This window comes from Bufo bufo, chromosome 8 (assembly GCF_905171765.1).
Source record: "Bufo bufo chromosome 8, aBufBuf1.1, whole genome shotgun sequence".
Classification (NCBI taxonomy): Eukaryota; Metazoa; Chordata; class Amphibia; order Anura; family Bufonidae; genus Bufo; species Bufo bufo.
In genome coordinates, this window is record NC_053396.1 from 18,814,878 (window position 1) to 18,838,317 (window position 23,440).

The window sequence follows — 23,440 nt, forward strand, 5'->3', positions numbered from 1 at the left end:
GCCCCCATGCTCTGGCGCCTGGCACCCGTGCCCATGCCCTGGCACCTGTGTCCGCGCTCCTGCCGCATGCAGCGCTGGGCTCTCCGTGTAATTCCCGACAGCGAGTAAAGCTTCAGCATTTGAATGGCACCGAGTGCCCGCCTCGCGCCCATTGGCTGCGAGCGCCGGCGGGGGGCGTGGTTTCCCTATCAATCACGGGCAACGCCGCAGCCGATTGGTGGCTTCGGCAGAAGGCGGGACCAGTTCCCGGGTATAAAACTGTCCCAGAGCCGGAGAGCAGGCAGAAGCAGTTCTAAAGCTTAGTAGGGAAGTGGGGACAGGAGAGGCGGCTGAAAGGGAGAGAAAGCCCAGTGTGAGCCCCGGCCGGCTGCTGGAGTCCCCGTCCAGCATGGAGTGCGCCCTGGACGCGCAGAGCCTCATCAGCCTGTCCCTGCGGAAGATCCACAGCTCCCGCACCCAGCGAGGCGGCATCAAGCTGCACAAGAACCTGCTGGTGTCCTACGTCCTGCGCAACGCCCGGCAGCTCTACCTGAGCGAGCGCTACGCGGAGCTCTACCGGCGACAGCCCTTCCAGCCTCAGCAGCCCATGGAGTGCGCCCCGGCCATGGAGGAGATCCCGGAGCTGAGTCCCCTGCAGATCCCCGAGGAAGGCGAGGACGAGATGCACCAGCTGCCCAGGATCCAGCCCGACATGCTGGAAGAGGAGCCCCTGGAGCTGCCGCCGTGCGCCCTGACACCGCACCCGAGCAAGGACTTACAAGGGGGCAGCTTCTACCCCAGGAGCTGCTGCTCGGAAGAAGCCGGAGGTGCGGTACCGCACTGCAGCCAGACCACCGTGCTGGACTTGGACACTCACGTTGTGACCACGGTGGAGAACGGGTTCCTGCACCAGGACTGCTGCGCCTCGCAGTGCCCATGCCATGGCGCACCGTGCCCTGCGCTCCCGGCGGCTCCCGCTCCTCTCCCCGCAGCCCCTAAGCGCAAATACCCCCTGGTGGGGTACAGCTACACGGGGCAGGCGGAGGACGACGACCTGGACCCCCACTTTGTGCCCTGCAAAAGGGGCAGATACGAGGACTTTTGCCCACAGATGGCACCCCCCGAACCCACGGACTCTTCCAACATCTCCAACCTGATCTCTATCTTTGGCTCTGGCTTCTCGGGGCTGATGAGCAGACAAGCAGAGACTGAACAGAGTCTGAACGGGCACTTGTGTGGGAAACAGGCGCTGGCCAGCCTGGGGGCATGGACTAGAGCTATAGTGGCATTCTAGTGCCCTGTGCACCGGGTGGATGGACTGCTAGCTTATGGGGCAAGGGGAGGGGGGGGGGGGAGAGAAAGTGGGGTGTCTCTTGGCACCAGGACTTGACTATACAGTGATGTTTTCTAGAATCTGTACAGACCAGAATATCTTTGGACTTTATTTTTACAAAGCAGAGAGAAGCACCTATTTAAATTGAGTTTTTTGTTTCTGTTTTCATTTGTGATGGTTGATCTGAAACAAGAAAAAAAAAAGTCCACTGGGCAGAGGCTGCACATCTGAGGAGGCTTCTTTTTCTTCTCCTGGTGAAGCTCACACAAGTTGAGGGCTTCACCAGGAACTTTAAAAGAACCCCCCTCCCCAATGCTGGAAGTAGGTTGAGATGGGTTCCTCATCTCACACAAGTTGAGGGCTTCATGATAAACTTTAGAAGAACCCAATTTTTGGAAGTAGGTTCCTCACCTGGTGTGGTGGTGAAGGGTCAGCCCATTGTATCTCAGCACTTATGAGATGACCCTCAAGTCTCATGCGCTTATTCTTCCTGTAGGACCATGATGGGCTAGAGGAACAATAAACAGGTCTCCTACTTCTCAGCATTTGTCTTCTCCAGTCTTTGTCAAGTTAGGACTCGAAGAGGTTTTAAGGTGAAGGCAGAAATAACAACATTTTAACTTTTCGTTATCTTCTTTTCCTTGTGTTGTGCTGCAAATCGTAGTCTTAGGGGTGTGTTGGATGGGATTTGGACCATCAGTCCCTCAAGCCAAACATTGATGATGACCTGTCACCTTCTTCTCATTCAGACATGATGATCACAATAACACTATATATTCCATGTGCAGCAGTGAAGCCACATCCCCCCCCCCCCCCCCCCATATTCCTGAATGTTACCCTAAAGTTCACTTGTTCTCATTTCAGCCTTCAACTGACTTCATGAAGCCAGCATAGTTTGGTCATGTGATCTGTCCATATGTTTTTTTTTTTTTGTTTTTTTTATATATATATATTTTTTTTTTTTTGGGCATTTAATCCTTTTGTTGTAAAAAGGTGGTTTAGGATAACGAGCCTGCCATGCCAACACTCACTTACAAGCACTATGTGTACCAGATCTAACGTTGCCAAACGTTTTATTTTTGTGTTCCGATGACCTGTATTTTGTGTATATTGAACTGTATATCACCGGGTAAAACTGTTCAGATTTATTTGTTTAAATTTATAATCTTAAATAATAAAAAAATATTCAAAAATTTCACATTTTTCATTCTTTTGGTCAATTACACTCACGAAAGTGGTGGGGGGGGGGGGGGGGGGGAGAGTATAAGTGGCCTTTAAAGAGGAAATCAGTCCATTAGGGGGTCCCCTGGCCCCTGTTTCCCAGAACCACATGGGACTGGAGGACTTACAGCTTGTTTGTCCTCTCATCTACTCTCTGGTTCTTGGATACGTTCTCCAAACCCTTGTCTAGGGCCTTCTGATACTTAATAAAATGAGGGGTGCCCATTAAACTGAGGGGTGCCACCAAAAAATACCTTTTTTGCCAGAGGCCCCATAGCGGCAGTGGCACGGTCTGGGGAGACTATAGGTGGCCTTTAAGGGGGAAATCAGTCCATTAGAGGGTCCCCTAGCCCCTGTTTCCCAGAACCACATGGCACTGGAGGACTTACTGCTTGTTTGTCCTCTCCTCTACTCTCTATGGTCCTTGGATACGTTCTCCAAACCCTTGTCTACGGCCTTCTGATACTTAATAAAATGAGGGGTGCCACCAAAAAATACCTTTTATTTTTCCAGAGGCCCCCATAGCAGCGGTCTGCCTCTACGGTTTCCACACCCTTGAGTCTACGCCGTTGACCGTGCTGTGGGACGTAGTTTGTTACTCTCTGGTATCGGTCAACTGTAGTGTCTTAAGAACTATTGAGAGATGTCTTTTTAGGGGGAGGGGGGGGGGGGGGGTCGCCGCCTCCAGAAGAGAGAGAATGGTTTTTCTAGACCTTCAGAAACCTTTGAGTGCATGCTGGGAGTTGTAGTTTTGCAAAAGCTGGAAGGACACATAAGACGCCACCACGTTACATACATGGGTATGGCCGATATTTGGTCCCCCGGTTAAAATACCAGATGCAGAACTTTTTAGGGTGGCAGTAATAAAGTGGTATACCTTGCACGGAGTTGGCATCTAATTCTTGTGCCCAAGGGAGTCAAGAGCAATGTTTTAGGAGGGAAATTGTCCCAACCTGATGAGTCTCATCTGCTCATGTGCAGAGTTCTTCCCGTTTATTTGTTATCACTCCTTTGTGCCACTTGGTGGTGTGTTTTTCCTTTTATATATTTTCTTTTTTCCCTTTAAATGAAGGCAGGTAATGAAAGCCTGACCTCCCTCCCCCTATAGGTTGACCTAGGAATGAGAAAAGCTGCAGTCAACCTTCTACTAAAGCTGCAGCGAAATATCTGTTCCTCAATAACTACTATAGAAAGAGAAATTGAGATAGGGGGGGTTCGAAGAAAATGACCATGGAAGTCCGGGGAGGGGGGTGCAGCTCTAAATCTCCATACAGCGGGGGCGAGCGGAAGTTCACCAGAAGCATAAAACAGGCGGTTGTGATTTTGCAGAACAGCTCAGTCGATTGAATCGATCCTGCTCTGTGCAGACTATTGCACCGCTACTTTATGTTTATGTGGACGGAATACCATAAAGGAGGGAAGCGCGAATGGAAGCGCGGCTTTTTTGTTTAGTAGACGCAATTAAGGAAAAAGCGCCGGCTACATTTTAAACATAAGAAGCTAATGTCGACAACTGGAAACGTGTTTTTTTTTTTTTCGTTTTTTTTTTCATTTAGTTTTATTTTATGCTAGAAAATAGTCTGTTTATAGCGAGGAGCCTGGCCACCAATCTACTCCCATTGCTGTGTCTGTAAGCAGTTGCCAGAGCTCCTCCTAGTGGCGCCGTGTGGGAATTGCAGCCCTTCGCTCCATTGGAAGGTGTGATAATACCAATATTTCCAAATCTTTGCAGAAAGAGCTTATCGCTAGCAGTTCTTGTCCCCTGACACACCGTGGCGGGATTGCTGTGATTTTTCAAACTTCTTCAAAGCTTTTATAGCTCAACTTTAGTTACGCTGTAAAGTGCAGCTCAGACGCCCGGCTCCCTTCTTCCCTGTTAGGCTAAAATAATCAGCAAGGGCAAAGGAAACATTAGGGATTTGGGGACGGAAATTGAAGAGGCAGAATTTTTTTGGGCAGAATATCTCATCCCCCCACTCCCCGACGCATTTCAGGTCCTGGAACCAAAAAGCCTTGAAATATTTTCCCTTATAAATTAACCTATAAACGATCAGAATTATTTATGAATTTGAAAAGAAATGGCAAAACGAAAGAAACGATGAATCGCTTTAATACGCGTCCAAAAAAACGTGGACCGTTTTAATGAAAGATCGAGAAACATTTTAGTCTTTTTATTTTATTTTTACGAAATTTAAACAGATTATTGATTGCCTCCGACCGTTTCGTCACCGTAGGCCGCCGTGTAAAAAAAATGCGTCGCAGAATTTCGGGCTAGGAGAGATTTGGTGCCAGTGGGATAGAACGCTGCAACAAGAAAAAGGAGAGAGAAAGGGCAGATGTAGCAGAGCTGAGTGTGTCCATTTGGTTATACAAAGAAGGCTAACCCAGTAAGGCGCTAGCCAAACAAGCAGAAGACAAATTCGGCTCTGCTACATCTGAAGAGTGCACAGAGCCCAGCGTGCTGAGTGGATAAACAGCACAGAGCCTGCAGAGAGGGGAAGGGAGAGAGACTGCTGTACAAAGGAAGGCGACAAGGAGAGGGGGTGCTGGCTATTATTAGGCATGGAGGAGCAGAAGGGCTGGCATAGCAGTGTCCATGCAAGTGAAGGAGAATGAGATGAGTGGTGGAAACTAAATGCATTGCAAAAAAAAAAAAAAAAGCCAGAGGAATAGGAATGAGTGAACAGTTGGTGCAGGGCTGTGTTTTCCCCTGAACTGGTTAGTCCGGCTGGGTGGCTCTGTGTACCTGACAATAAGGAGTGGCTGCACAATGACACACACAGCTCAGCGAGACCAACACGAAAAGGGCACCGCATAATCTCCGCATACCTCACCGGGCACACGCATCCCATTCCCAGCAATAGCCTGCACTGACACAGTGCACAAGAGCGCCCAGGCCACAATGGCGTTACCACCGGCAACTGCACTTGCCCACTTTCTTTTTTTTTTTGCCCAGGGTAATTTGACGCCACCGTCGGGGACAGACGCATATGAACACGTCACTATAGCAACTGCAGCCGCGCGAAAGTGAGGGCAACTGGCACACAGCGGCGCGTGCAAACGTGCGGATAGGCATCGGGTAGCGTTGCCATAGACGGAGCGATCGTTCGCATGATAACAAAGAGCCGGGTATGGAATCGAATGATCGGATGCGGATCCATTTAAATGCGTTAGGGAAATGTATTGGTGGAAGTTTACATAAAAAATACTTTATTTAATTGATCGACGTTCGTGATACTTTCTAGTTCAATAGAAAAAAAATATAGGTGTATATATATATATATATATATATATATAGAGAGAGAGAGAGAGAGAGAAAAATTAAAAAATATATGAATAAATATATAAAATATATAGAGAGAGAAAAAAAATATAAATAAACATAAATAAATATATTAAAAAAATATATATATATTTTTTTTTTTACAGGAATACATATAAAAATATATGTATAATAAGCATAAATATATTACATAAAATAAAAAATATATATATAAAACAGAATAAATACCAGTATATGTAAATTACAGTAAGAAATAATATATATAAAAAAGAAAATATAATTATTTATATATTCTCTCACGGTATATAGCACTGACATAGTCCGCAGCGCTTTACAGACATTACCATCACGCTGTCCCCAATGGGGCTCACAATCTAAGGTCCCTATCAGTACGTCTTTGGAGTGTGGGAGAACCCGGAGGAAACCCACGCAACACGGGGAGAACATACAAACTCCATGCAGACGTTGTCCTCGTCGGATTCGAACCCAGGACCCCAGAGCTGCAAGGCACCAGCGCTAACCACAAGAAAATAATTTTGAATTTATCAAATTTTTTTGGAGGCATGAGGTTCCCAATGCCTCAAGAGATATCACAAATGAGTAGTGCTGGGTTGCTGACATTTCTGACGCTACCCATAGAGATTGTGGACAGAGATTGGTACTTTATTTTGTATTTTGGGGCCCTACGTTCCCCATCATCACCTGAGTTTCCGTATGTGTGGGTGTCGGTGCGCGTGCTCGTGAATGAATGCTATCTGCTGTATGCAAATGACGGCTCTCCTCCTGGCAGCTGTTCCCTACTAGGGTTGCAGAGTCTTTATGTTTGCACCATCAGGCCCACTTCTGAAGGGAAGCAGAGTGGTTAAGAGCACCGACTGTGAAACATGGAAGCACCAGGGTCATAGCCCGGCGCTGCCTCCTTGTATAATGAGAGGCCTAGGTTAGAAAATATATATCTTAGTAACCCTATGAAATTAGAATGGAAATGCGCTATCTATAAAATAGAAAAAGCAGTATTAATAAAGCCAAGATAACCTAGGGGTGATTATTGTCACCGATGGGTCAGGCTTAAAGGGGTTGTCTCACTTCAGAAAATGGCATTTATCATGTAGAGACAGTGAATACAAGACACTTCTAATGTATTGTGATTATCCATATTGCCTCCTTTGCCGGCTGATTCATTTTTCCATCACAATATACACTGGTTACGACCACCCAACGGTGGTCGTGCATGCACAGTATAGGAAAAAGCACCAACCTCTCTGATGGCCGGGACTGTATGAAGGCACATAGGCTGGTGCTTTTTTGCCTTAGTGTGCACACACGACCACCGCTGCTGGATTGCAGGGTGGTCGTAACCATGGAAAACGAGCAGCGTTTATAATGTGGTGGAAAATGAATCCAGCCGGCAAAGGAGGCAATACGAAGTGTCTTGTATTAACCTTCTCTACGTGGTAAATGCCATTTGCTGAAGTGTGACAACCCCTTTAACAGTAAGGACCCCGATGCTACATTTTTACCAATGCCCCTTATATTCATTTTTAGGGTGCTGCTCAGGTAGAGGGGAATGAGAACATCCCCTCAGGGGGCAATGGGTTGATGTATAGTCCATTCACATGGTGCAACCACTACACGGCTCCGTAGACGGCTAGGGTCCCACAATGGGTCTTGGCCCCCTGTGAGGAGAAGCCTGCTTCCCTTTAACCATAGAATAGGATATGAGACGGCTTCTAATATGCAATATAATATATAAGATGAAAGGGAGGACAGTGGTGGAACCGGGCCCATCCCATAGGCGGCACGTGTAAACCGTAAGGCTCTGTTCACTTCTGTACCGGGCTTTTCCTCGTTCCGCTATGAATATAACAGACGCTCAGGATCCATTTTGTGACAGCCATGAACGGTGCCCGATGGACCCTGCTGGCTGGAATGATCGGGTAATGTCAGGTTTCCATTAGGAATAGCGCTATTCTGTCTGGGTTTTTTTTGTGTTTTTTTGCGGATCTGTGACTCCGAGTCGATAATCGGGATCACAATGTTACGTCGCGTTTGAGGATTTTAGTTTATACTTTGTCATGACTCTTTCCCCAATCCTAATTTTCAGTCCTGGAAATTTTGGCTGTCCCGGTCTGAAATGAGAGGGGATTATATAAGTCCTGTTCATGAGAGGCGTTCCCCAAGGCAATGTCAGTAAGTGTGCTACCATGTAGACTTGAAGGGAAATTCTCCCCACTATAAAGCCCTATCTGATCTATAGAACTGAATAGGAATTGGAAAGCGCCAGTCAGCGGATTAACGGTCACATGACTTATAGGCCCCTCCCCTTGTTAAGGGTTCTCAATCAATCAGCAGAATCTCATAAGGTCACATGACACACTTCCCTACAAAACTCATTTCTTAAGGTGCACAGAAACATTAGATGCAACTTGGGCGACTAATATGTATTAGGGTCTCACGACCCTCCTCCGACAGTAGATGTCTGGGTAAAGAAGGATCGGGTATGTCGGACGGACGGCTGGTCCTGCCAAAAGTTTTGACCATGCTAAACTGCTGCAAGTACTAAATAGGGGGTGGAAAGAGCAGGACAAACATACCTTTTGTGGAGTATCAGTAGTAATAAGTCAGAGCTTACTTATTACTACTGATACGCCACGCCCTGAATGAATGAGAACCTTCAAAGACACCTTTTGTGGAGCTTTTCTCATCAGGAGTAGCGTGACTATGAAGTTTTATTCTGCCAGGTTCTGCTCCTGCAAGTGCCCAGGGCGGAGCTTTTGTGGAGTATCACTAGTAATAAGTCAGAGCTTACTTATTACTACTGATACGCCAAGCCCTGAATGAATGAGAACCTTCAAAGACACTTTTGTGGAGCTTTTCTCGTCAGGAGTAGCGAGGACTATGAAGTTTTATTCTGCCAGGTTCTGCTCCTGCAAGTGCCCAGGGCGGAGCTTGACTGTGAGGTGCTGTCGTCAGCTCTACTCTGAGTGACAGCTGTCCTACTCTCCTGGTTGGATGCTACAGCTGTCACTCAGAGCAAGGGGAGGGTCTGTAAAGAAGGGATATTCCGGTTAGAAGTTATCCCCTATCCACAGGGACAGGTGATAACTATTAGATCTATTTCCCATAGAAATGAATATACAGCGGCTGCACACATGCCCGACCGGCCGCTCCGTACATTTCAAGGGAGCTGCAAGAGGTACAGGGCCCCGCTCTTGTGATAGGTGGGGGACCCCTACCGATCTAATAGTTTCCCTATTCTGGGGATAACTTCTAACAACCGGAATACCCTTTAAGCCCCGTTCTGTTCACTTGCAGGTTTAGAATCCTGGAAGAATAAAACTTCATATTCATGCGATACTCCTGATGTCTAAAACTCCAGGAAAGGTATGTTTGTCCTTCCATCCATCAGCAGTATAGCATAGTCCAAAACTGCTGACAGACTTCATTAATTGCCCGTCCTTTTCAAGATCCCTGCTTGCTGTGAATAGATGGTAACCTCCCTTGTTTGCATTTGGAGGATTAATAACGCACCCGATCTAGTCCTGATGAGTTGCTACAATGTATCAGCGCAGATAAGAGCAATCTGTTTGGAGCCCAGGACAGAGATTTGTGCTGCTCCATCGTTTTGCTTACAGAGGATTGCCTGCCACTGATACACTGTAACAACCCCCCTCCACAGGAGCTTTGTGAATAGTACTAGGTCAGCATGGATTTCCAGCCTCAGAATGTAAACAAGCAGAAAAACATCATTCTCATCGTATCTTTTTATATATACAAATTTCTTCTATCCACAGCCCTGCAGACATACCTTAGCCCCACAATGCACACAATGAGCATGCCCCCCCCCCCCCCCCCAAAAAAAAATAACCAAAAAGCTGACACATTGTGCGCACCAGCTCAGTGCATCGGTGGCACCTCTTTATTTTGTGTTGGGAGATGATGTTGATGTGAGGGGAATTTGCTATGGAAAGATGCTGTTTCAGCCATCCCGACTGGCCCTTTAAAAAAAATAGCTGGGGAGAAGCGAGCTCATCTGCATATTCATAAGCCCCTGTAAATTAATCATGATGTGAGGCTGGAGAGAGAAGACAGTCGGCACAGATTTCAGTGAAACAACCAGGCTCCTCTCTTGTTCGGTGTCTAAACTTGTTTTCTCATCACCCTCAAAGCTTAGAAATATCACCGAGCGGGATGGGAAATTAAAGAGATATTACACATTTTTTGATATTGTTTAATGATTTCTTTGATTTGTTCAGCTTTAATTTAGTTCTCAGGAGTTTTTACCGGCTATGACCATATATGGTATCATTAATAATATTGATAATCATTATGCGCTCACGCTTCAAAGACCAATCCAATCAACTCGTTGAATTTTAATGGAATGTGCAATATTATCATTATGTGTATTTCTGCTCTGCTAATAGGGAAGGGGGGTGCTCTTTGAAGCGCTTTCCATAGACCTTTTATTAGCATAGACCCGCCCCCCTTGAAAAAAAATAAAAGGCTACCTCACCTTGGAGAACCTCTGTTGTCCATGCATTTTCACCGACGACCATTTATTTCAACGTCTGGTTCAGAAAACCCATCTTCATATCAAGATTTCCATTTTTTGATTGGCTACAAAGAGTGTCTCCTGCTCTGGAGGACCCGACAAATCCATTCACCACCCAGGATATCCGTTGATTTCAATAGAGACAGTGCAATGCTTTGTTTCCCCTGTGGTGGCGCTGTGGGGAAATTTAACAGCTACCACCAGGTTCCCCCAGAGATTGCAGATGATTGATGCTATTCAAGCAACCGGGCACACTGTGATCAGCTTCTTGTAGGTGACCCTAAAACGGGATTCTCCAAAGTGATCAACCCCTTCACCTGCCGATACTGGTGGACTAGGAGAAAGTTAAAGGACTTTTCCAGGAAGCCGATAGATGTGACATCGCTTATAGATGATAATCACATTATATTTTATAAGCTCTCTTCACTTTTGCTTGCACACTATAGTCAAAAGTGCCGGCCTCTCTGGTGACCGGGGCCGTGGGAGCTCACATAGGTCGGTGCTTTTTCCTATAGTGTGATTACAGCACCACACTTCCCCACAGGTGGTGTGTTGTATTGCAGCTCACTCCCCACTTCAATAGAGATCAGCTTTTATACCAGACACAACCCGTAGACAGGTGTGGCGCTGTTTCTGGAAGAAAGCAGCCACGTTTTTCTAATGATGGACAACCCCTTTAAGACTAAACAGAGGCTTAAAGGGGTTGTCCTGCTTCAGCAAATGGCATTTATCATGTAGACAACGTTAATAGCAGGCACTTACTAATGCATTGTGATTGTCCATATTGCTTCCTTCGCTGGCTGGATTCATTTTTCCATCACATTACACACTGCTCGTTTCCATGGTTACAACCACACTACAATCCAGCAGTGGTGGTCGTGCTTGCACACTATAGGAAAAAGAGCTGACCTATGTGCACTCCCAAGGTCCTGGCCACCAGAGAGCACGACCACCACTGCTGGATTACAGGGTGGTCATAACCATGCTAACGAGCATTAGCGCTACCCTAGCCGTTTTACAGGCCTGCCTATCAGTGCCGGTGACGTCACCGGGCTCACTGCTGGGCGGAAGCCTCCGCCTGGAAGCCCTAAGGAGAGCCCGGTTCGTCACCGGAACTCCTGAAAATGTCTTTGCCCTGCGCAATTCAGTCCAGGGCAAAGGAGAGTATCAGAGCATGAACTGCTCCGATGCTCTTGTCAGGGGGGCTGCCGGGGTGAAACGCTGGGTATGTCCGGATTTAGTTCTGAACCCGGACAACCCCTTTAACTTTGCCTACATGATAAATGCCATTTCCTGAAGTGAGACAACCCCTTTAATGTTACTGTCTGATCGGAGGACCCCTTCAAAGGCTCACGCACACGACCATTGTTGTTTTGCGGCCTGCAAATTGCAGATCCGCAAAACACGGATACCAGCCGCGTGCAGCCGCCCCCTAATAGAACAGTCCTATCCTTGTCTGTAATGCGGACAATAATAGGACATGTTCTATTTTTTTTCTTTTTATGGAATGCACACGGGGGTCATTTCCGTTTTTTTTACGCGGCCCCCATTGAAGTGATTGGTTCCGAATACGGGGCTGCAAGAAAAAACGGACGCGGACGCAGAAAAAAAATGACATTGGTGTGCATGAGGTCTAAGGCAGAGAATTTTTGCCATGCTCAAAAGGAGCAGGTAAATGACCAATTCAGCTCTGCTACATCGGCGTATAAATTTCCATGTGCTAATAAAGACCAGATTTGTCCGCCGCGTTACTTCACAGGGTCGTAAACGTCCGGACAAGACGCGAGTTGTGACTGGAGTAAGCGACACAAACACAAATGCTCTGTGGAGCAGAGGGAGGCTCAGTTTTTTCTCCGTTCGCTGCGTCCTTGCGAGTCTCAGCACAGACTGTAATCGCCCCTACTACAAACAGCCTTTGGCAGAGGGAAGACAAGAAAGTCTTTCAGCGAACCCAGCGCAGCAATAACCCTAAACCGTCATCTACACGGCGGCCTCCGCACATGACTCTTATTTCAGGATCCTTCAGTCCTGCGGTGTAAGCACCCATCCATCTCCGTGGGCACCAGCCTTCACCGCCACACTTCAATGGCTGCATTCACCCTGGCTTCGTCAATCAGCGGCGCCCCCCTTCTCATTGTACAGACACCCGGGTCAATATTTCCAGTACTGAATGAATTAGGACCAAGTGAAACTTGTCGGAGGCGACCATAGACCCTTCACTCCCGACTCAACAAATGTGGCAGCCAACGGATAGGAGAATGGTGGCTGCCAGGCACCGCTTATCTCAGGCAAAGAGGAAGTAGAAACCCAACCTACCGGAGTCTTGTTTGCCCCGGCGGGGTTCTCTGCTTTGGACAGTAGAAGGGTCCCTTGAGCAGATCATAAAGTTTCCTTGCAGCGCCACCGCAGGGGGAATAAAGCATTACACAGTGGCCAGTCAAATCAATGGGTTGTCTGTGTAATGCTGGACAGGACTGGTCCTCCAGAAAGAGAGACACTCTTGCTCTTTGTAACCGCTCTCCCCTATGGCCATGTGATCAGGATCCTTAACAGAGGACCCCCTCCCCTCCCCTCTTTGGTATTCCAGAATTCCCAAATAGGGTGTAGGAAAATGTTTTTTTTTCCATCTGCACAACCAATTTTTTTTTTCGGTTTGCATCGACATCCTTTAAAATAATTATTTAAGAAGGTTGCAGTTATTTTTTTATGTATTTCTTTTACCTTTATTGCTTCTATCTCCCGTTCTGGGCTGTGGTCACATGACCATGTCCATGCAGCTCTTTATTTCCTGTGATGTCATGTCCATGGGCGGGGCAGTGATAGGGGAGTGTCTATGTAACTAGCTGGGTGGGAGGAGCTATAAAATAGCTGGGTGTTGTTAGGGGCGGTGATAGGGGAAAGTCTATGTAACTAGCTGGGTGGGAGGAGCTATAAACTAGCTGGGCGGTGATAGGGGAAAGTCTATGTAACTATCTGGGTGGGAGGAGCTATAGACTGGGTGTTGTTAGGGGCGGTGATAGGGGAGTGTCTAATGTAAACTATCTGGATGGGAGGAGCTATAGACTAGCTGGGTGTTGTTAGGGGCAGTGATAGGGGAGAGTCTATGTAACTAGTGGGTGGGAGGAGCTATAAACTAGCTGGGCGTTGTTAGGGGCAGTGATAGGGGAGAGTCTATGTAACTAGCTGGGTGGAGGAGCTATAAACTAGCTGGGCGTTGTTAAGGGCGGTGATAGGGGAAAATCTATGTAACTAGCTGGGTGGGAGGAGCTATAAACTAGCTGAGTGTTGTTAGGGGCGGTGATAGGGGAGTGTCTATGTAACTATCTGGGTGGGAGGAGCTATAAACTAGTTGGGTGTTGTTAGGGGCGGTGATAGGGGAAAGTCTATGTAACTAGCTGGGTGGGAGGAGCTATAAACTAGCTGAGTGTTGTTAGGGGCGGTGATAGGGAGTGTCTATGTAACTATCTGGGTGGGAGGAGCTATAAACTAGCTGGGTGTTGTTAGGGGCAGTGATAGGGGAGAGTCTATGTAACTATCTGGGTGGGAGGAGCTATAAACTAGCTGGGTGTTGTTAGGGGCAGTGATAGGGGAGAGTCTATGTAACTATCTGGGTGGGAGGAGATATAAACTAGTTGGGTGTTGTTAGGGGCAGTGATAGGGGAAAGTCTATGTAACTAGCAGGGTGGGAGGAGCTATAAACTAGCTGGGCGTTGTGAGTCGCAGTGATAGGGGAGAGTCTATGTTAACTATCTGGTTGGGAGGAGCTATAGACTAGCTGGGTGTTGTTAGGGGCAGTGATAGGGGAGAGTCTATGTAAATAGCTGGGTGGGAGGGGAGCTATAAAACTAGCTGGTGCGTTGTTAGGGGCAGTGATAGGGGAGAGTCTATGTAACTAGCTGGGTGGGAGGAGCTATAAACTAGCTGGGCGTTGTTAAGGGCGGTGATAGGGGAAAATCTATGTAACTAGCTGGGTGGGAGGAGCTATAAACTAGCTGAGTGTTGTTAGGGGCGGTGATAGGGGAGTGTCTATGTAAACTTTTCTGGGTGGGAGGAGCTATAAAACTAGTTGAGCGTTGTTAGGGGCGGTGAGGTGATAGGGGAAAGTCTATGTAACTAGGCTGGGTGGGAGGAGCTATAAACTAGCTGAGTGTTGTTAGGGGGGTGATAGGGAGTGTCTATGTAACTATCTGGGTGGGAGGAGCTATAAACTAGCTGGGTGTTGTTAGGGGCAGTGATAGGGGAGAGTCGATGTAACTATCTGGGTGGGAGGAGCTATAAACTAGCTGGGTGTTGTTAGGGGCAGTGATAGGGGAGAGTCTATGTAACTATCTGGGTGGGAGGAGATATAAACTAGTTGGGTGTTGTTAGGGGCAGTGATAGGGGAAAGTCTATGTAACTAGCAGGGTGGGAGGAGCTATAAACTAGCTGGGCGTTGTGAGTCGCAGTGATAGGGGAGAGTCTATGTAACTATCTGGGTGGGAGGAGCTATAAACTAGCTGGGTGTTGTTAGGGGCAGTGATAGGGGAGAGTCTATGTAACTATCTGGGTGGAAGGAGTTATAAACTAGTTGGGTGTTGTTAGGGGCAGTGATAGGGGAGAGTCTATGTAACTAGCTGGGTGGGAGGAGCTATAAACTAGCTGGGCGTTGTTAAGGGCGGTGATAGGGGAAAATCTATGTAACTAGCTGGGTGGGAGGAGCTATAAACTAGCTGAGTGTTGTTAGGGGCGGTGATAGGGGAGTGTCTATGTAACTATCTGGGTGGGAGGAGCTATAAACTAGTTGAGCGTTGTTAGGGGCGGTGATAGGGGAAAGTCTATGTAACTAGCTGGGTGGGAGGAGCTATAAACTAGCTGAGTGTTGTTAGGGGCGGTGATAGGGAGTGTCTATGTAACTATCTGGGTGGGAGGAGCTATAAACTAGCTGGGTGTTGTTAGGGGCAGTGATAGGGGAGAGTCTATGTAACTATCTGGGTGGGAGGAGCTATAAACTAGCTGGGTGTTGTTAGGGGCAGTGATAGGGGAGAGTCTATGTAACTATCTGGGTGGGAGGAGATATAAACTAGTTGGGTGTTGTTAGGGGCAGTGATAGGGGAAAGTCTATGTAACTAGCAGGGTGGGAGGAGCTATAAACTAGCTGGGCGTTGTGAGTCGCAGTGATAGGGGAGAGTCTATGTAACTATCTGGGTGGGAGGAGCTATAAACTAGCTGGGTGTTGTTAGGGGCAGTGATAGGGGAGAGTCTATGTAACTATCTGGGTGGAAGGAGTTATAAACTAGTTGGGTGTTGTTAGGGGCAGTGATAGGGGGAGAGTCTATGTAACTATCTGGGTGGACGGAGCTATAAAACTAGTTGGGCGTTGTGAGTCACAGTGATGAGGGGAGAGTCTATGTAACTATCTGGGTGGGAGGAGCTATTAAACTAGCTGGTGTTGTTAGGGGTGGTGATAGGGAGAGTCTATGTAACTATCTGGGTGGACGGAGCTATAAACTAGCTGGGTGTTGTTAGGGGCGGTGATAGGGGAGTGTCTATGTAACTATCTGGGGGGGAGGAGCTATAGACTGGGGTGTTGTTAGGGGCGGTGCTGGAGCTGTGGCAGAGAAGGAGAAGTGCATCATGGCTTTGGTTGGATACAGCAACAGGAAGTGCTACATATAGGATGGAAACAAACCAGAGGGATTAGTCTACATGGTGAAATCGGGTCAATAGAGAGTCCAAATTGAAAAAGAAAGGGAAGATGTACATGAGGTAAGCAACTACATGATTGTATCTGTTAAAACCATAGTCATCCCAGAAACCCCCTTTAAGTCACACCATTTCTGCTAAGGGTACTTTCACACTTGCGTTGTGAAGATCCGGCAGGCAGTTCCGTCACCGTCAAACTGCCTGCTGGATCCGGAAACGGATAGCGTGTGCAAACAGATAGCATTTGTAGACGGATCCGGATGCGGATCCGTCTAACAAATGCATTGAAACACTGGATATTTCTCTCCAGTGTCACCCGAAAAAACGGATCCGGTATTTTTTGCAGACCGCAAAACCGGATCTGTTTTGACTGAACACTTGGTGCCGGATCCGGCATTAATGCATTTCAATAGAAAATAATGCCAGTTCCGGCATTCCGGCAAGTGTTCCGGAATTTTGGATGGAGAAAATACTGCAGCATGCTGCGGTATTTTCTCCAGCTAAATAACGTAAGAGTGACTGACCTGAAGACATCCTGATGCATCCTGACGGATTGCTCTCCCATTCAGAATGCATTAGTATAAAACCTGATGTTTTTTTTCACGCGGTATGAGCCCTAGGACGAAACCTCAATGCCGGAAAAGAAAAACGCTAGTCTGAAAGTACCCTTAGCCACAGTCTTTACCAAATGATTATAATAAAGGATGTTGAACCGCAAAACTCATTTAAGATGCAACCTGCGCCAAAAATTGCTCCAAAGCTTATCATGGGCCATTGTCACATGCTCTGCTGCAACCAATGACTGCTCCAGTGGTGACGTGTTGCTTGTGGGCACATCACCACTGAGGCCAGTCATTGGCTTCAGGGTAGCATGTGACCAAGAGTGCAGGGACCAGAAATGGACACTGCGGAGCGGTGAGGAAGCAGGTTAGTATAAATCTTCAGATTAGGGAGGCAGGCCACGGCACTTACTGAAATATCCTTATTCCCAGAGAACCCCTTTAATGTCTTAATTTGGAGGCTTCCAATCATACTGGAGACCCAAGCCATAGCACAAGGACCAAGTGTAAGAACTAATTAAATTCTGGCCGGTCTTGATCAGTGACCCTCAAAAACGTGGTCACTGGTGTCCCGGAATAGTCAGCACGTACAGTACAGACCAAAAGTTTGGACACACCTTCTCATTCAAAGAGTTTTCTTTATTTTCATGACTATGAAAATTGTAGATTCACACTGAAGGCATCAAAACTATGAATTAACACATGTGGAATTATATACATAACAAACAAGTGTGAAACAACTGAAAATATGTCATATTCTAGGTTCTTCAAAGTAGCCACCTTTTGCTTTGATTACTGCTTTGCACACTCTTGGCATTCTCTTGATGAGCTTCAAGAGGTAGTCCTCTGAAATGGTTTTCACTTCATAGGTGTACCCTGTCAGGTTTAATAAGTGGGATTTCTTGCCTTATAAATGGGGTTGGGACCATCAGTTGCGTTGAGGAGAAGTCAGGTGGATACACAGCTGATAGTCCTACTGAATAGACTGTTAGAATTTGTATTATGGCAAAGAAAAAAGCAGCTAAGTAAAGAAAAACGAGTGGCCATCATTACTTTAAGAAATGAAGGTCAGTCAGTCAGCCGAAAAAATTGGGGAAAACGTTGAAAGTAAGGGCTATTTGACCATGAAGGAGAGTGATGGGGTGCTGCGCCAGATGACCTGGCCTCCACAGTCACCGGACCTGAACCCATCGAGATGGTTTGGGGTGAGCTGGCCGCAGAGTGAAGGCAAAAGGGCCAACAAGTGCTAAGCATCTCTGGAACTCCTTCAAGACTGTTGGAAGACCATTTCAGGGGACTACCTCTTGAAGCTCATCAAGAGATGCCAAGAGTGTGCAAAAGCAGTAATCAAAGCAAAAGGTGGCTACTTTGAAGAACCTAGAATATGACATATATTCAGTTGTTTCACACTTGTTTGTTATGTATATAATTCCACATGTGTTAATTCATAGTTTTGAGCCTTCATAGTCATGAAAATAAAGAAAACTCTTGAATGAGAAGGTGTGTCCAAACTTTTGGTCTGTACTGTATATACAATTTACATTGCACCATTGTCAGTACATTTACTGGGGTTGCCCGCCATGATGGATTCACCTGTCTACTGCCTGCTTACCAATCAAAGCTTAAATATAAAAGATGAAATCATTCCCCGTGTACAAGGTCTGCTGAAGATGGAGGTCAAAGCGGCGCTGGCACTAACCACTTACGACACTGAAGAGCTAGGGGCCCCAAACCAAGATCTGGCCCCTACAACATGTCAGCTACATGACAGAGGAGCAGCTGGGTTGTCTTAAGGACCCGTTCAGACTGGGAGGTTTTAATTTGGTGCCTTGAAGCCCATGTGTGAGCAGCCGCCTAGATTATTATATGAAGGATTTTTAATATGAGCAATTCTCTAATATTCTGTTATTTTTAGAGAGACCCCCATCTCCCCTTTTACCACCTCTCTTCACTGAGGATGCACCGCACATCAAGCACATGTGCAGTGAAGCAAGGTATACCTTCATTGCCTTTATCAGCGCAGTGTGCATGTGCCTTATGCCACTGGAGAAGAGTGCTGAACTATTCACCTGCAGATCCCTCTATGAGTCTATGGGATCTAATATGGTCGTCACCCAGTTTCCCAGATCTTAGAAAGACGACGACTCAGGGACTGGTAATATAAAGCATCTTTCAGCATGATCAACCCTATATAACCTGGTAGGGTAAGGTGATAAAAATGGTACCTTAATATATATTTTAGGTGTCCCATTCCCCAAAAAAGCACATTTGTATTGATATGTAAATAGGCTTACTGGAGCACTGGGTGTCAGCCACAGCCCTCGGAGCACCAGTTACTGTAGTAACACCCCCTACAGCTTTATTTCCTTCCCCCTTCCCCTGGATTGACAGGCTAGACATCTTGCACCTGCGCAGTGCCTCACAGTCTCGGGGCTTGCACAGTGGATTCCAAGCATATGCGCGAGAAGACAGGGCTGGGGAGTAGATGTGGCAGTATATGGGCACTGTCTGGGCAGTTCATATTCTATGGGTGTCACATATGGGGGTTTTTTTTCCGCCTAAAATAAGGGATCTTAGTCAGAAATGGCTCAAACGGATGCCAAATAGGCAACAGGATCCCATTTTTTTTTTTACAGAATCATTTTTTATTTTTTAATTTTTTTTCTGTTCTTCTGACAGATCAGGAGAATGGAAAATTAATGGTCACATGAACTCGGCCTAATCTTGTCATGCTCCCAGTATCGAACATAGCTGGATGAAGCAGCCAAACAGTCATGACTAAAGAATAAAGGTACTGACTTCTATAGGCTTTTTAATCCTACATCTGGAGGCCTACATTATTTTTTTAAAAAAAATCAGATTTAGGCCTCTATTACCGTATGGCTTTTTCAGTGTTTTGCGGTCCGTTTTCCCCGGATCCATTGTTCCATTTTTTGTTTTTCCGTTGTGTTTCTGTTTCTGTTCCGTTTTTCCGTATGCCATATACAGTATACAGTAATTACATAGTAAAAATTGGGCTGGCCATAACATTTTCGATAGATGGTTACGCAAAACGGAACGGATACGGAAGACATACGGATGCATTTCCGTATGTGTTCTGTTTTTTTTGCGGACCCATTGACTTGAATGGAGCCACGGAACGTGATTTGCGGGCAATAATAGGACATGTTCTATCTTTCAACGAAACGGAAAACGGAATGCATACGGAGTACACTTGAAATGAATGGTTCCGTATACGGAACTCTCTTGCACACGACAGTGCAATTTTTTGCGGATCCGAAAAAATGGATGCCGCCTGTGTGCCTTTCCCGCAATTTGCGGAACGGAACAGGAGGCCCATTATAGAGATGCCTATTCTTGTCCGCAAAACGGACAAGAATAGGACACGTCTCATAATTTTTGCGGGGTCACCGAACGGAGTGCTGTCCACATCTTTTGCGGAACCCATGGAAATGTATACGGAACGCAAAAAAAAAAACAGGCTGCGTTTAAAACAAATTACAAATAGAAGACCTCGAATTGAAAAAAAAACAAAAAACAATAGCAATAAAACAAACACTCACATGTCCTGGCTTTTTCAAAATTTTTCTAATAAATACACCAAAAACCACAGGTACAAAAAATACCACTAAAAATTCCAAGTACGGAAAAAAAAATGTATGTGTGAATTCCCCCACATAACTAAGCTTGAGCTAGAGAGTAGCACGGCATGACTGCGGCTTACTGCTCTCCCCCAATGCCAATCAGCTTCGATCAGCCACATAATTTGAGCCAGACCCATCCAAAGCAAGCAGTCCATCTCAGATTACTTAGGTCAGGCACTGAGCTAACGGCAGAAAATGGGAAAGGAGCCTCTGCTGTTACCTTCTTTTCCTACTTTATTAATCAGATTTTTGCAAAAGTGCACAATGCACATGACAGTAATGCGCATCCGCATTTTTTTGAGGACATGTTCTATCTTTTTGCAGAAGGGAGATACGGATGCAGAAAGCACATGGATCGTCCTGCGCGTTCCACATCTGTATGACCGTTCAGCAAAAGATAGAATATGGACGCAAAATTCGGACCATGGTGGGTCCGCAAAAAAGATGTGGATAGCACACAGATCGCATCCATATTTTGCGGATACGCGGTTTTCGGACTGCAAAACAGACACGTAGGATGTGGTAGATACCTCTCGGGAAGTTAGCACGGACATTAGGACAATATGGCCACTAACCCACTAGCAGTGCGCAACTTTTTTAGTACCTTATTATATAATTATGATTTAAGACAATGCAACATTGGGAATCCCACAAGTAATGCATTTGAAAGGACAGCAGGACATGGGGGTTGGTTCCCCTTGTCGTGTGAGGGTTGCGTTGTCAACGGGAGGCCTGCATAAGCTCCACCACCTAGTATAAAAGGGGGATGTGGACCAACCTCAGATTCAGCCCCCTCTACAGCCCCTAACAGCTGGGGGGGCTGCCTCTCTACACCATTGTCAACAGGATGGGATCTTGTGGTGGGGCTTCCAACCTCATGTGTCTTCTTCACTGCACTGCAATGCACAAAAAGGGTAACATCTGAGGTGGCCTCCCACAGATCCATCTTTATGTACGGATGCTCAATGCGCTTAGGATCACCATCGAATTGGATGCCTTACCCAAGATCATAGCTCCACAACCTTGGGTTGAACTACAACCCTCAGCACTCTTCACAGGTCCAAAAGCTACCAACATCACCCTGTGAGGCGTAAGGTCTGGAGACGGGCGGACTGGGAGAGGTCAGAGGAGAAACAAAGCGGCTGTTTAGACAGTTCCCTAACACTAGCATCTCTGTCCACCACGTGGAGCCCTACAGACAGCCCCTCACCAGTGACCTATGCGAAAAAGGGCAACGTCCCAGGGCAATAGGGCCAGCAGGCCGAACAGAGATTGTATTTATGCCATTCAGTATGTGCCATTCAGAGGGTCTGAGTCTGCAATGTCCCCTGTCATGTAGAGGCCTCGTTGTACTGAGGGAATTATAAGCCTAACCCTTCTAGACAAGATGACCATTGAGGCAGTGGCGAGGCCAGGAGAAGCCAGACCTGGTATGTATTTAAGGCACACAATGCCAGCCACAGAAGACCGTCTCTTTGCCTGGGCCTCGCACATGATATTCTCATTGTGTCCTGTCTGCAGCCAATTTCCAGCTGCACAATGCGGAGAGCTGCAGAGTGTCACCGCCGCGCTGATAATCCTGACAAGCAGAAATAGCTGTCTGAGGACTCATCCATTGGTCATACCCTGCGCTCCCCGGCACACAGCTTCTCACCCAGTTGGGCCCTTGGAGTGTCCTTGTCAGAGTTCATGAAGTTTAACCCTTTCCTTGCAGAAAATTCCCACCGCCACCCCCCTGCCTATATTTTATACTGAAACCACAGAGTCCTTAATTCTTCTACTCTGGCTTTATTTAGGCAGCTGAGCAAAGACTGATACGAGCCAAGCTCTCAGTGTCCACGCCGGCTTCGTACTCCAGTTTCCACCACACTCCAAAAACGTATTAGGTTAATTGGCTTCCTATGACATTGGCTCGGAGATAGAGAAATTAGATTGTGAGCTTCGCTGGGCGCAGGGACCTACGCGAGAGAGAGTGTGTGATCTCTGTACGGCGTGCACAAGATATTGGGCGCCATATAAATAATGGAGAATGAATGAATTTATTGCTCTTCATACTTGATTCCAGCATGAGGTATAAGTACCCGTGTGATTTCACCAGTACCTGTCTGGCCATTCAAATTTTTTAAATGGCCACCCCTTTAAATGGGTCTTCCACTTTGGACAATCCCTAGTTCTTTGAGAATAAGGATAATCACAAAGTATGACCAGCGATCAGCTGTGATCCATGAAGAAACCTGGCAGTAGGTGTTCAGCTTCCCCACAGCGCCGCCACACGGGAAATTAAGAGTTACACACTCCCTATCCACATCAATGGTTTTTCTGTGTAATACAGGACAGGGCAGGGCAAGGTCCTCCAGAGCAAGAGACACTCTTTGAAATCATTCTCCACTTTGGCCGAGAGATAGGACCCCTCTATTAACTCGAATGACCAAATACAGTATAGGTAAATGTGTTTTTGAAGCTGGAAAAACCACTTTTATCTGCCAATGAGACCCTGCCATTACAATTGTTGGTTTCAGGAGGTCCCTCCATCAATTGTGACGTGAACCCTCTTGGCAGATGAAAGGGCTAATGACGGGTGAGGAGCAATATATCCTTGGTGTGCATACCCCAATTGGCTCCTCAGGAAGCAGTTGAGGGTCTACAATGATTTGCGTCCCTCTGGTTAGTAGCTTATTTAGTCTTTTTGCTCACTCCTGTACATGGCTTTTTTCATCTAGCCTAAGGGTGTAGTTCACATGGGAGTTTTTTGGAGAAGACCTTCCTTTATATTTCCGATTCCTTTCTAATCCACTTTAGCCAGCAACTATTCCTCCCAACCCACCAATGCTTCTAGACTGATCCCTTGGTCATATCCAAAGCTCCCTGGCACACAGCTCTTCCTTTCAGCCTCTCAACGGGCTCCGCACCACCTCTTATGGAGGCTTATCTCCCCGGAGAACAAATCTGTACTGGAAATGTTGTATTCAATGGCCGACCTTTCTTTTTCTTGACATCTGCCATTACGGGAGATTCAGGAGGCCTTCAGACGATTGGCTGATCCTAGATCTCTCCCTCGGTAACACCACAAATACCCTTTTCTAACCTGTTTATCAACCAGCAGAGTACTACACAGCTATTATGACTTTGTTGAATGGTTTAATACCTCCAGTGGTTGCCTACAAGACAGTACTTTGGCTTGAAGAT

General features: G+C 46.6%; 1 protein-coding gene across 1 annotated transcript; it reads left to right on the forward strand.

The window, feature by feature from the left end:
- The first annotated feature begins 293 nt into the window (after window positions 1–293).
- IER5L (immediate early response 5 like) lies at window positions 294–1,571 on the forward strand. The gene has a single exon (XM_040405393.1). The coding sequence runs from the start codon at window positions 389–391 to the stop codon at window positions 1,271–1,273; it is 885 nt and encodes a 294-aa protein (XP_040261327.1). The 5' UTR covers window positions 294–388; the 3' UTR covers window positions 1,274–1,571.
- The last annotated feature ends 21,869 nt before the right edge of the window (window positions 1,572–23,440 follow it).